Source organism: Lissotriton helveticus, chromosome 3_2 (assembly GCF_964261635.1).
Source record: "Lissotriton helveticus chromosome 3_2, aLisHel1.1, whole genome shotgun sequence".
NCBI lineage: Eukaryota > Metazoa > Chordata > Amphibia > Caudata > Salamandridae > Lissotriton > Lissotriton helveticus.
The window spans coordinates 38497123-38512027 of record NC_136062.1 but is presented as its reverse complement, the minus strand read 5'-3'; the positions used below and the strand labels follow the sequence as shown (position 1 = coordinate 38512027).

At 39.7% G+C, this 14905-nt stretch overlaps 1 protein-coding gene across 6 annotated transcripts in view; it reads right to left on the bottom strand.

The window, feature by feature from the left end:
* The window catches only part of FAM227B (family with sequence similarity 227 member B), a 3234040-nt gene that overhangs the window by 2300449 nt on the left and 918686 nt on the right, over positions 1-14905 (bottom strand). For all 6 annotated transcript variants that reach the window (XM_078684781.1, XM_078684784.1, XM_078684786.1 and 3 more), the window contains one exon: positions 5121-5222. In XM_078684781.1, coding sequence (XP_078540907.1) covers positions 5121-5222 — 102 coding nt within the window. The remainder of the gene's footprint in view (positions 1-5120; positions 5223-14905) is intronic.

Sequence of the window (14905 nt, the reverse complement as noted above, 5' to 3'; positions counted from 1 at the left end):
TATGTCACTGTTTTCAGAATTCAATCTCACTGATAAACAGATCAAACTGGCACAGAGGGGAGCAGACTATACAGTGCTGAGCATTGAAAAACTGGAAAGATTGCCATTTACGGTAGCAGAAAAACCAGCTACTAAATGGATTATACATGGAACAATCACTCTGCCTGTTACAATTGTCCATTTTCAGTATTGCCTTAAACACATACCAGCAGGCACATATGAAAGGTTGGGTAAAGAATACATCAAGACATCCTGGAATTACCATACACACACAGATGTTTGAGTGGGGGAAGTAAAGTGTTTTTTAGCGGTTCAAACTGTGAAAAAGCACTGAGCGGTTCTCTCCTTTGTCAGGGTATTAACTTACACTAGGCCTACGGTGGTTCCTCTAACAACTTATCCTGCCACCTGCAAGGTTCTCCGGCTGCAGTGATTGATCCAATTTTTGGACAACTTTCAAATGGAAATTACCTCACGTTGAACGATCACACCTGCTGTGGAACGTTGCCAGGTACACCATATCTAGTAACTGTGTCAGCCAGGGTCACTTGCTGTATGCAAGTATTGTTTCCAAGAAACAAGACAGCCAGGGAGTCACCTTTATGGCCTAAAGTGAACATCTCTTCTATACGAATTGATACTTTAAGCAGAATTAATGCCATTCTTTTGCAAAAAACTGTGCCACTGACCTCGGCCAAAGAGACCTATGATCTACAAATTGCAAGGACTTCTGCTGAGATTACATGCCCTTTTGAAAACAAACTGCCCTATACATTTCTCAGAAATGTTAAGTCACATCTTAAACATGTCTGATATGAGCGGTATTGTAAATGTATGTAAGACCGTATTTTCCGGACTGTTAGCACCTTTTCAAGCAGTCCTAGGAATCCTTCCAAACTTCGTGCACTCTGTGTTTGGCGGACTGCCCCTCCTTTTGAGACTTATTGCAGGGATTCTATTTTTGCTCCTACTGCTACGATATGGCAAGCCAATTCACCAGCGATACCCAGTTCTCCATGGAGACAACTCTACTGGCAATGGAGTGTCGTGAGCGCATCGTCCACATTTTGGGACTACCTCGTCTACAAGAATTAAATACCACATGGTTTCTGTCATTCAGACCAATTTTGCAAGATTGCATCTTATCTGTTCTACGCTGCCTGCTATGCGGAGAAGAATGCGTGCTAGACACCTGTCTGACACTCCCATCAGTCATGCCAACGGATGTTGATACTTTGCTGGACCCGGTAATGGCCCATGCTCTGGGTTGTCCCCAGCAGCTACCAATTCTGATGACGGCATTCATTGAGATCGCATAGACGCAAATTGCAACTGCTGAGGTACGAGAGGAAACAACAGGTGCGCAGGTACCATCTAATACGGACATTGCTGATGCGACCAATGCTGAAGGCAATGCTTCACATCTATGTGCGGTTAATCTTCTAAACGAGGTAATCCAACTTTCACCTACAATGGTAGACAACATTTTGTCTACAGATATAGAAGATTTCATGTTTTCTCCAAGCCCTAACACTGACTTTTGAATTTGGCACACAGTGTTCTGAGAGACTTTGAATTTGACCTTCATTTTTCAAAAACAAGGTACTAACTTTGGAACTTTTTCCTATTATTAATTTCTTTTCTCTAAATTTGTATTTTTCATTTTTTGGCTCAAGTAATCTGCTTATAGTAGAACTATTCATAGAGAACAATAAGTCTTTGAATACTTCCAGAGACAATATATGACCTTGTCCACATACAAACAGTTTTATGTAATCTGACATGAAATTGTTTCGGCACTTTTTCTTCTGTATTAACGAGCCATTTCATAAATGTTTACTTTCATGATTCATTCAGTTTGCATTTAAAAATGTCAACATGTGCTAGAATGAATACTTGCATTAATGTGTACTGCACCAATGCTCTAGTTTGAATACATTATTTACAATGTGTTTGAAACATGCTTTTAGCAATTCATGTGTAGATATGATTTAGATATGTTTAACATGTTTAGAATTTAGTAATGTCGTACATAAGAAAGTGGAGTGGGTGCTGTGTACCTATTTAGATTCCGTATGAATTACCCGATTCATGCGCTTATAAAGGTATAATTCACATTGCCCTTATATAGGCATAGAAATCCAGTCCTTATTTAGGCATAGTCCATGCTACCCAAATACAGGCATGGCTACTTCCATCCGTTCATCTACGTCACAACGAGTTCTTGGAAAACCAGACTCTTAAGCTGTTAGGGACTTCCCCTTCTCCAAGAACAAATTTATTATGCATGAACATCTATTCCTTAGGGGTTCATTCATGAAGTTCATATGCCCGACTTTTACGTCAATATCGGCATTCCTAAACACCTTCAAGGTATAAATATACCTTCATTTGCTATGGCAAAGCACGGTGTGGTTCGGTGCAGTTCGACTACATACGTGCACGACGCAGCTCGCCACAGCAAACACCGAAGGAAACAAACTCCCCAGCTGACGTACTGACTAGACGCTGTCATCCTCCTGCAGAGAATCCAGCTCCAGTGTTTCTGACTCCCCTTGCGGGGTGTTGGGAAATTGAATCCCGGGAAAGAGATACCAACCTCTCTCATTCTAAGGTATGGAGCTGATTAGAACCTAGAGAAACCTTTCGCAAATCTTGGCAAAACTAAACTTATGCTAAAGCAGCACCTACTTCTTCCCTCGTACTAGACCTAGGTTAGGTACACTGGGGTAGGCGTATTTTAGAAGCACCAGTTGAGTATTTTAGCCTGTGTTATTTATGTATGTATTTTTAAATATGTCATAGCAAAAGACAATGCTGTTGCAGTATTATTTTATATTACTGTTTACGCTGTACGCATTATACTTTGGATTCTGTCTAAGGATTGTAGCTGTTCATATCTCTTGCATGAGAAATAAGACTGTTCAAGAAACCCCTTTTATTGAAACGCCAGTCTCTCTATTTCATTGTAACTCTGTAGAAACGAAGCATGCATGATTGACTGAGTGAAATTGTTATCTATTCTTTCCGCGACTCTGAAGGTATTGTTCCGATTCTAGGGGAAACAAAGTTGTCATGATTATGCGGTTGTCAGAGACTAATCCCTTCTTGGTTATTGGAGAAAGTTTCTAGTGACCTCTGAGTTAGCTGGCACACACACAATTAAGTTTAATATACTCGATAGAGACATACAGACCTCAGTCCTATGTCAAATCTATAGTGTATGTTATACCAATAAGCAGAACCTATTAGGGATAAAGGAATTACACTACAAGGCTAGATCACCCATGACAGAGAACCCTCATGTATAATGCTGGAAACATGAAGGAAAGCATGGGTTAATTGGAGTACCGCTCTAGCATTGAATTCTGCTGCCTTGGAATATTGCACTTTTGCAACAAAAATGCTAAAATGTTATGGTTCTCTACGGTCGTATGGAAAATTAGTAGTTAAAATCATTTGAGCAAGTTCTTCACAATCCATGTGTGGAATACACTAACTATTCATAATACTGTATGTCCTATTGTTGTCCTGTAAGCATCATACTGGGTTTTACCACTTATTTAGATCAGAAGTCTAAATGAGGCTTAAAAAGAGGCAGAGCCTGACCATAGGCAGCTGTGCTTTTGTAAATACCATACCACTGGTGATGTCACCTTACTGCTCGATGTCACTGTGATCCGCCAACACACAAATCAACACAACCCAGCATATTTACACTCCACATAATACCACTCAGCACTACATAATTCAACACCACATAATAACACTCAATTCACTACCACATAATTATACACCACATAAATCAAACTACACCACATAGCAACAATTCACATAAAAACACTCCTTGCCACATAACTTCATTAGCATATTTTCACTCTATCCCACAATATCCCATGCCATACAATTCAACTCAACACATTTCTATTTCACACCACATATTTTGACAACAAACCACATAATTCTAATCAACAGCACAATTATATAAACTACATACATCCAATACGGATCTCATAATCACACATCATACCACAAAATTCTACAAAACACCACATATTTATTCTCCACTACATAACACTACATAATACTCCACAACACAAAATGACATCCCACATCATAACACTCCACAACACAAACTAACATCCCACGTGATTACACCCCATAGTACACAATGCCACTAAGCATACCTACAAAATCCTCATATACACCACAATTACTATCCACATAATTCAACTACACATCATGGCACATACCACTACACAAATCCACTCCACACCACACAATTCCATGCCACACAATTCAACAACTAACAATTTCAAAACAGTAACATAATTCCACTACACACCACATACATCCACTACACTCCATAACACACAGAGAAACACATTTGCATTTGCAACGCCAATCAACTTGACACATTTCCAATCCACACCACCTAATTCAACACCAAACCACATAATACAAATCAACAGCACAATTACACAAAATACATCCAATCCACACCACACAATTTCACATCGTGCCACAAAATTCAACAGCACACCAATAATTAAACTCCACTACATACCACTCCACAACACAACATTTAATTCCACATAATTACACTCCATAACACACAATCCCACTCCACATATTTCCACTCCCCTCAATACCACATCATTACTATCCACATATTTCCACAGCACACCACACTACATAATTCCACTGCACAAATCCACTCCACTCCACACAATTCCATGCCACACAATTACACAACTAACTAATTAATCCAACCTACATAATTCCACCACACACCACATGCATACACTCCATAACACATAAATAAAAGACTGCAATTTACAATGGCAATACTTCTAACTTAAACAAATGCAAGACCGATTGCATTTCCAGTGCTTGTTTAATACTATGACAGATTAATTGGGACACTCTTTTCTTAGAACAGTTGTGTTCCATAATCTTCCAGCATCTGTAATTGGAAAATGAATACAAATATAAACTGACTTACAATTTCATTTCTTTGTGTCACATAATGGCGAGGTAGAATGGCATTAAGCTTCAATGAATTAACTGCATAAATAAAAAAAAGTACTTGAATAATGTAAACAATGACTTCCTCTTACCTTGAAAAAAATATCTTTTACGTTATGATGAATGCTCCAGAAAAGGGCTACAAAACTATCAGCGATTCGATCGTATAGGTAGTCCTGGTCTTCCTTGCTAGGCTAGGAATAATTAATTACACATGCATTATTGAGAGCAGACATCTAATTGGCATCATTTGTATAGATTTTGAATAGAAAACTTTCAGCAACATGTTTCTGATGTAGCACTGGTCTGGAGTAATCAGGCATAGATAAAAAGTGTGAAAAAAACATTGCTGAGTATTCAGAATACACTGCTAAAATATAAAAAAATATTTTAACTTTCAGTTCAGAGTGTTGCCTGATGTAGGGGTCTTAGATATTTAAGCTTGTAAACTATAATTTCTTGTTTCTGGACTGAAATGATTAATTGAACATGTTGAGTAAAGTCAATTCGAGAATGTAGTGTTTTTATATTAAAATCAATTATGATAATTTCATGATATAAAAACTGATAACAGTTAAGAATAAATCACATTTACAAATGTAAAGACATGATAAATTTGAACAACATCAAATATATCACAACAAATTATCTAAATTAGTTCCTTAGATCAAAAAGATATAAATATATACCCACACATCCAGTGCCTCTATTTATGTGACAATATTTTGTAGCTGAACCAATGGCTCCAAGCCAGATGCCCAAAAGATAAAAAGAATTAATTTACATACGATAATTAGGTTTTGTTCCATGTGCAATTGCAACTGCATGGATTTGGGGAATAATCTGATAGATATACCTTTATACTAAAAAGTATAAAGAATTAAGATAAAACCAGTTCTTTCTACTTTGTGTTAGGCACATGCCCGTATCTCCTGGGCACACAGCACCACCTCTAAGTCAGTCCCATACACTGTGAGTTGTACGGATGAACTAGTCAACAAAATTATTTGACAATTTATCACTACTTAGGGCTGATTCTGATGCAGTTAGGAAATCTTCCTGATCAAATCGGTTTGGAACTATTTCCCGACTGACTCGGACCAGGAGAGTCCGACCGACCGAGTATGATGCATTCGGATGCTTCCAGATACGATTTGGTTGGACTCCCATTAACTTCTACGCAAGCCTATGTTCCTTACCGCATCATAATCTGGCCCTTGGTCGGGAAGACCTGTTCCTGATCAAATTTGGAAGGAGCAAATGCCGTTAGGAGGCCTTCCTAACCGCATCATAATCGGGCCCTAGGTGGGAATGCTTTCCCAACCGGATCGGAATCAGGCCCTAAGGAGAAACACCACAACTTGTGTACCTACAAAAGTTGAGGAAATTAAGAAATGTAAGAGATTAAAGAAAAAAATGTTGCACCTAATTAAATGCTCAGGTACTATTATAACATTTACAGCAGGAGGACTGCCTCATTTAGAATCATATCAGTTAGTCGACCAACTGGAAAATGAAATATGCATGATATAAACACGATGAGAATCCCTGACTTGTATATACACAGTATGTATGAAGAAGGGCACATAAAATGTTAACAATACCAAGAACTATGCATTCAAAGGCTTCCCTGTAGAGGAGCATAGCCATTTTAACAGGTGGAAAAGAAATTGATTGGCCACTATGGAAAGAAAAGGGCATACAACACATACATGATGTCCTAAAAGCTCATCCTTCATCAAAAAGATACATGGAAAGAACACAAAGGGGTAATATCAAGAATATATTTAAACCTAATTGACAATATTTTCTCCCGAAAAACTCTTCCACCTTGCGAAACTGGTGTAGAGAATATGATTGACAACAGAATTTCTAGGAAGAAACTATTATTATTGCCCATCTTTTCTTTTACTGCAAAAAAAGTATAGTCTTTAACAGTATATCTAGTGGGATTAGCAGAAACTGTTTGTGGTAAAGAAAAATGCTGGAGTCAGATTTATTTAGTGATAAGTTTATTTCATACAAGGAACAAACCCAGGCAGCTAGCCACTACATCAATGTCAGCCTCGGGATCACGGGCAGAATCCTGAATTCACACTAGCATTCCACGTGAAGTGCTGCGAGCCTACAAGCTGCGTAACGAGCGGGTGTGAAGTCCAGGATACTACATTCGTTGTTCTTTTTAAACAAAAATAAGCAAACAGGTAAAAAAAAGAAATGAGCAAAGAATAAATTTACATATATAATAAAATAAACGTAATCATAAATACTTCTCCTTATACAGCTATACAGTCTAGAAATTACATTGAAACCAATAACAAAATGGAATCAAGACAGCAACAGTATACAACTATGTACATATAAATAATCATTGCAGAAGCAAGTTATAAAATTCAAGCCATACAAAAAGACCTCTCCTGATACAGCTTTGTAGGCTTAAGCTGACAAACAACCATAGTCAATATGAGATACAGATATCTTTGCTAAAGCAAATTATAAAATCTGAAGAATTCATCTATACCTAACCAATATTCTATGTTGGCAAGCACACCTCAGTAAACTGCCTTTCTGTGCTTGGAACTGTCTTATTGCAGTATCTTGACCAGCATTAGAATATGAACTATACTGTAGGAGAAAGACCTTAACAATTCAAGATCAATTCCACCAATGACCACCTTCCACACTGACAGTTTTGCACCAAACCCTGTGAACTTTTATTGGTGCGGTAAATTTTGAATCTCCTTTTCTGTACATGGGAACCACTTTTTATTCTCACATGGGCACCAACAACAATGGATTTGTCCAAAATGTTTTTCCTAATATCATAATAGATGTTTTGTTTATGCTGAGCAAATTCACATTCTTCCTCACATGAGCATCCATGCTTTCCACATCTACCTTTTGTTTCAACCATCTTGACATCTTTGCAGGCCTGATATCAGTGATAGGTTTCCTACCCATGAGAATCTTAAAAGAGAAACCAAAGTAGAGGACTAAGGTGTAGTCCTTTAAAACCACAACATGGTTTGGATAGCCATACTGACAACACGCATGGTGTGCAATGCCAACATACACACTCACTAAACACTGTTCATACTCTCAACAAGTCCATTCATTTGAGGGTGGTAAAGTGGGCTTCTGAGATGTTTAATGCTGCTAGCATCAAAAAATTCCTGAACTGCAGAGACGACAAATTGTACACCAGTATCTGAAACTAAAAACTCCAGGAAACCCCCCTTATACAAACATCTTTTAAACGTGTTATCACTGTTTTAGAATCAGGTTCCCAAATGAATCTTACTTCTGGCCATTTTGTGTAATAATCAATAAACACCAAAGTAAACCTAGAATGAGAAGGATGAGAATTAAAAGGCCCCATCAATTCAAATCCAAGTTTTAACCATAGTCCTGAAGAAAGTTCAATGGGAGTTAAGGGAGGAGTGGTTGTTTTTAATGCCTTATTGCTGGTGGAATACACGACACGATCTTTGACTAACATGTCAATTTCTTTGTCCATTTGTGGTCTCCGGAAGGTGGACCATGCCATACGTTTTGTAAAAGTGGCTCCCAAAAGCTGCTCATGGGCTCATTCCAAAATGTATGTTCTCATAGTGACAAGGAGCAAAGGTTTGTCTAGTCTCATAACCAAGCCATCTAGCGCAATTTTTGGGACAGTTCTTAAGCTACTTTACTGAACGATTGCATACTTGGCTCCAAAATGTATTTCTTTGGCCAACCTTCCTTGATAAACTTAGAAACTTCACCCAACACCACATCATCATGTGTGTTTGCCTTCCACTCCAAATCAGGAAATGGTCCCCCTTTACCCAGTTAAACTGAGGCTATCAAGCAACTGTCACCCACAAGGTAATATAATTCAGAATCCACTGTGTTAGATTTGATAGGAAAAAGTGAGAAAGATAATCAGCGCTCCCATTTGTCCCTCCTGGGATATGCTCAAAATCAAATCAATCCGGCTGAAAATCTTGCAATTCTAACAGCTTGTGATCAGTTTGAAGCACAAGTAGGTGAACACCTTGTCAATAACACACTTGCACGCCAATATTTCTTTCTCTATGACTGAGTAGGGATGTTCTAGATTACGAAGAACCCTTGAGGCAAACCCATTAGCATTTACTACATTTCCTGCTCTTTGGGTAAGAATAGCATCCGGGCTTACATTTTTCACACACTTTTGTGAAGAATCATATCGTTTGAGAATCTTAACATTTGTCAATTGAGACTTGATCTATTCAAAAGCTGTCACACATGACACACTCCAACAAAACTCCACCACTCTCTTACGGAGATTTGGGATAGGTCTAACCTTAGATGTAAAATTCTTCATAAACTGCGAGTAGAATTCAGATACCCTAGAAAACCTTTAACACTGCTCTTGTGCAAGGGTGGGGGTGCTTGCAAAATAGCATTGATTAGCCCTGGATTGGGACTAATGCCAGAGCTCGAGATCACATGGACTAGGTGCTCAACACAATTTTTTAAAAACTCACACTTCTCTCTTTTAACATAACTCTAAGTTCGTGGAAGAGTGAAAGCACTTGAGTGTGTCATTATGTGTCTGGCAATCAGGAGCAAATATCAAATACATCATCCTGGAGAATAGCCACATTTTTTACTTCTTTGAGAAGTGTCACCATCACTCTCTGGAAAACTGAAGCTGCTGATGCCGAACCAAATGCCATCCAACAGTATTGGTAAGTCCCCATGGTGAGACAAGCAATGTATAATCATGGGACTCTGGTTCCAAGTCCAACAATTTTGTGATATATTGAAGTTAAATCTAGTTTGGAAAAAGTGTAGCTCCCACAACACAAAAAATCTTCTCATTGATTTTAGCAAGAGGATGCGAATCAACCCAAATCTGTTTGTCAAGAGCAAGAAGGTCAACACAAACTCGCAACTCCCCATTGCATGTGACTACAAGTGGAGATAACCACAGTGAAGCCTCCACTTATTCAATAATCCCTTTCTTCGCCAACATTTCCAGTTTCTTCTCAGGATCATTACTCACTCTGAGAGGCACTCCTCTGAATTTATGTTTTATAGATAGCACCATCCTTAACCTTATTTATTTGCTTGAATCCTTTGTTCTTTCCATGTTCACTGGCGAAGACTCTGGAATAAAGATTTAACAAATGCTCAACTAGTTTAGAGTCTCTTATGACCACAACTTGTTCTCTGATCCCAGGCTTGAACACCATACCAAATAAACCTTGGTGAGACCAACCCAGGGTATTTAGTCCCTTGACTGCTACATAAATGTTGCCTTGAATTAATCTCCCTTTGAAACACATTACATCTTCAAAGTAGCCTAACAAATCGATTATCTGTCCTTCGTAGGATGCTGGTAAGCGATCAGGCGGCAATAGAGTTTTGTCTTCTCAGATAGCATGGACCAACTCTTTAGTAATCATGGTATTGCAGGCACTCGAGTCAACGAGTAAACGCACCGCTTTGTCTCCCACCTTCATAACAACAGAAGAGTCAACTCAATCAGAAAGGTCACCACTTTTTCATTCGTTATGACCCACTGCTAGAACCATATCTTGCATTTCAGAAAAAAGATCTTCAGGAAATTCTTCCCCTTCATCAGACACTGCCATTAACTTTAACTTTAGTATACTTGGTACATTGGCATACTTTAGCAAAGTGCCCAATGTTGTTGCATAACCTACAATTGAAATTCTTGCAGGACATGGTCTCTCCTCTTTTTATGACATGGATTACCACATCTGAAACATGTATTCATCTGATTAAAAAATGACTTGCACCATACTTTTGTGACACTTTCTTTGGATCTTACTTATCTTCCTTACAATGAATGGGATTGACCTGTTCAATTGACCTTTGACCTTTTATCTTCGGGTGCCTGAACTGACTTAAAAAAGAGGTTTCTATAATTTTGGCTAGTCTAATATAGCCAATGAATGAGTGAAGGGTTACCTAAGGACAGCAGCTTCTGGCATATAGTTTTGCAGTACATTGGGAAATAAACTGATTCCTAATAAGCTGATCACTGAAATGTTCAAACTCACAAGTTAAGTTTATTGATGTTCAATTAATTAAAATCGTTACATCTTGAACAGAACGAAAAAAGGAAATGAAAACAAAGTAAAGTCATGCAATCACACAGTAGACAGAACAGTGGTGGAGCCAAGGCGGGCAGAGGGGTGTTTTTTGGGCACGAGTTTTGGGACGGCAGCCTCCACCCCCTTACTTGCAGGTTTTGCGGGGTGGCAGCTGCAGGATTCGCAAGCAGCGCTCCCCCCCTGCAATTACATATGGCCGCCATAGGGAGGCAAATGCAGGGGCTGCCACGGGTGGAAAAAGGTCTAATTACACCACTGAGGCATAAAACACTGCCCTACAAACTAAACTTGCAGTATTGTGGCACAGTATGTGCCATCAACTATGACTAAAAATAGTGCACTGTGCTTTCATTGGTAAAATATGGATTTAGATGCAAGTTTATAATTAATTTTACTATAAAATGCATATGCTCTATATCTTTTTTTAAATTAAAATGTCCACCTTAATTATTTAAAGTGTCCAGATAACTGCCATGATTCTCCAAGTTGGCAGGTAATCACAGCAGCCTCACATGGGATTTCAGGGTTTCACATATTCAGTTGACATGTGTTAAAGTTTCTTCTGTTTTACTGTACTATCTGCATCGTGTGCCGGCTACCCCTCTGCTTTGCCCATTCCAGTAACATCTTAGGTGGATCAGCCCAAAACGCATTCTTATAAGTGCATACTGAGTGTGATAGGGTAGCGGCGAGCCAAGATAGTCAGAAAGGGTGCCAAGATGATAACATTCTAATACATTCAATAACTGGAGGGTTACCTAAGGACAGCAGCTTCTGGCATATAGTTTTATAAGTGCATTGGCAAATTAATTGGTTCCCAATAAGGGATGTGAAGAGGATGTGGACACAAATAGCTCTGCTCTACGGAAACTGGTGGCTGAATGTAAGTTTGAACATTTCTGTGATTAGCTTATTAGGGATCAGTTCATTTGCCAATGCAGTGATAAAACTATACATATGAAGTTGCTGTCCTTCCGTAACCCTGCAATTGATAAAATGGAGAATGTGGTAAACAACAATGTCTGGAGCAATTTTTTTGCTTCCATTTATGAGTGTTTTTTGTCAGTCGTTTACACCAAAAAGGTAATCTTCTTGAGGAAATAGATGCTTACGTCCTTTACACAGTGAGCTTCGGACCCATGTCTGACCATATTCGTCGTATTTAGGGTGTCGGACTGAGGAATACAACAAGTGACTGGTGGAATGCTCAAATGCATCTAACCTTTCGATGTTTAAATGTGATTGCATTACAGAGCATCTTTTTTTGCCCACCATGCCACCTCAGACAACAAACAGAAAATTGGCTGGCCGCTGTTTGGGGTGGTCAGTTGAATCGAATGAAGGAGTCAATGAAATAAATTCGGGACTCACTAACTCCCATAAGTGCTAAGCTGTAAATACAGAATTAGGTTGCCACTGGCAAAGAGTCCATTCTTAATAAAGAAGAACAGAACTGATAGAGCACCTCTTCCGGGTGGATCTCTTTAAATCCGATTATAAATAAGGGTCTTTCTGTCATACAACAATGTATAATGCTCACTATATTAAACCTACAGTACACCATCTTGGTAAAGCCCTATTTTATGTCCAGTCCACAAGAAAGGCTTGTTGAACACTTGTTTTTAACTTGTTAACTTGCTTTTAAATACATCAGTTGGCTTTGTTAACCGCTCTGTGACTCCCCCTTCACCACAGCTTCCATAGCTGCTTGTTGTGGAGGGAGGATCATACGCTGAACATCCATACTTCCCGGTGGCCACCAGGTAACAGCCATTTTGGAAATTGGCGCTCTAGTCTTTCACCGCAATTAGTGGTCAGACTATACTTAAATTTGGCATGGCGCTGATGCGCAGCGGACACGCCCAGTGGCGCACCTAAGGCAAGCCTGTGTGCGCCCGTCCGCGACCTTCCGGGACCAGGGGCCAGGAACCCTGCCTAAATCACCATCCACCCTGGAAAAGCGATCACTTACACCAATACAGAGCTTCTAACATTAAAGGTAGCAGCCCATCCACTGTGCAAGCATGCTCTGAGAGCAGAACAGCCATTGTGTTGCTCGGTTTGTTGGTTCATGGGAGTGACTAGGGTGCCTTCTGTACAGAGATCGGATGATAGGGTTGCCCACTGCAAAGTTGTGAAAATGGGACTAATTAATAGCAGATCCCGCCACAAGCATGCTGTCGAAATTAAACTACAAATAGAGGAAGAGGAACTGAATGTTTTGTTTCTAACCGAAAGCATGCTCAGGGAAAGTTCAGCCCCTGAAATGCTAGTGGCCCTACCTCCTGGCTATGAAATCTCCTGCCTTGATAGAATTGGTGCCATTGGAGGAGGTATTGCAATTCTCTATAAGGCCCAGCTAGGGTGTACCATATCTCCTCTTAATATCGTCAAATCAGAGGCCCTCACCTTTAGAATTTCCCTTTCTCCGTCATGCTCCTTCTCAGGCAGACAGATCTACAGACCCCCAGGACCTTGTACGCAGTTTCTAGAATCAGCCCAGACCTGCTGGCAAGCATGCTCATAGAGAAAAGTGCTTTCACAGTGTTAGGTGATTTTAACGTCCACCTGGATGATCCCAATGATTCATCAGCCAGGAGATACCTAGCTGACATGGAAGCCCTACAGCTTTCACAACTGGTACCGTCTGCCACTCATGAAAAAGGCCATCTTTTAGACCCCATTTTTTAAAATGACCCTAGACTGAAGGTACTAGCTCCCAAATGGATGCCGTGGACTGATCATGCCATGATTCCAATGCACCTCCAGATACCTTTTGTAGGTGAACAAAAAAGAGAACACACAGTAGTGGGACGCAAATGGCCTAGGATAGCTCCTGAGGCTTGGATTTGCAATCTGGAGTCCTCTACGCCATCAGACACAAAAGATATGGAAGAGGCCCATGGCAATTGGTTAACCTGGATCAATAACTCTATTGACCGGAATTTTAGGAAGCCAGGCCCTCTAACACATAAAAAATCTAACAGATCTTCTTGGTTCTGTCCTACGCTGGTCGCACAAAAAAAGAACTGTTATAGACTTGAATGTAACTGGAGGACCCAGAGCTAAAAAGAGCGTATAAAATAGCTATACAGCTCTATCATAAGAGTATTAGGAAAGCGCAAGCTGCCTTTCTTGAAGGAAAAATAGCAAAATCTTCTAACTCCTCTAAGGAGCTTTTTAAAATTGTTAAATCACTCACTACTGTAGAACAAGGAACAAATAGCCCCCAATATTCCAAAGAAAGATGCAATGGGTTGGCCACCTTCTTTAAAAGCAAAGTGGAAAACATCTACAATTCTCTCCACCCTAATCCTATGATGACCTCAGGTGCTACACAAGGCCCACATAGCAAGTCACATGTCCTCATAAAGAGTGAACACAAGGAACCCCTCCACTCTGCCGCACCTGTTCTCCTCTCCATTCCGTTGGTGAAGGTAGATCACATATCCTTCCTATTACAGAAAATCAAGTCAGGATCCCCGCTAGACCCGGCCCCACTACACATCCTCACCCAAGGTGGGAAAACCGTCCTCAATCAACTATGTAATTTAATCAATCTCTCCTTTGAAAAAGGCAGGGTACCCAGAGAGTGGAAACATGCTATCATTAAACCCCTGCTAAAAAAAACACAATTGGACCCTGCTGATATAGCCAACTACCGCCCAATATCGCTACTGCCTATATTGGGCAAGATGGCAGAAAAACAAGTGAATAGCACAATCTCTACCTTTCTTGAAAATCACATCATCCCCCAGACTCAGATG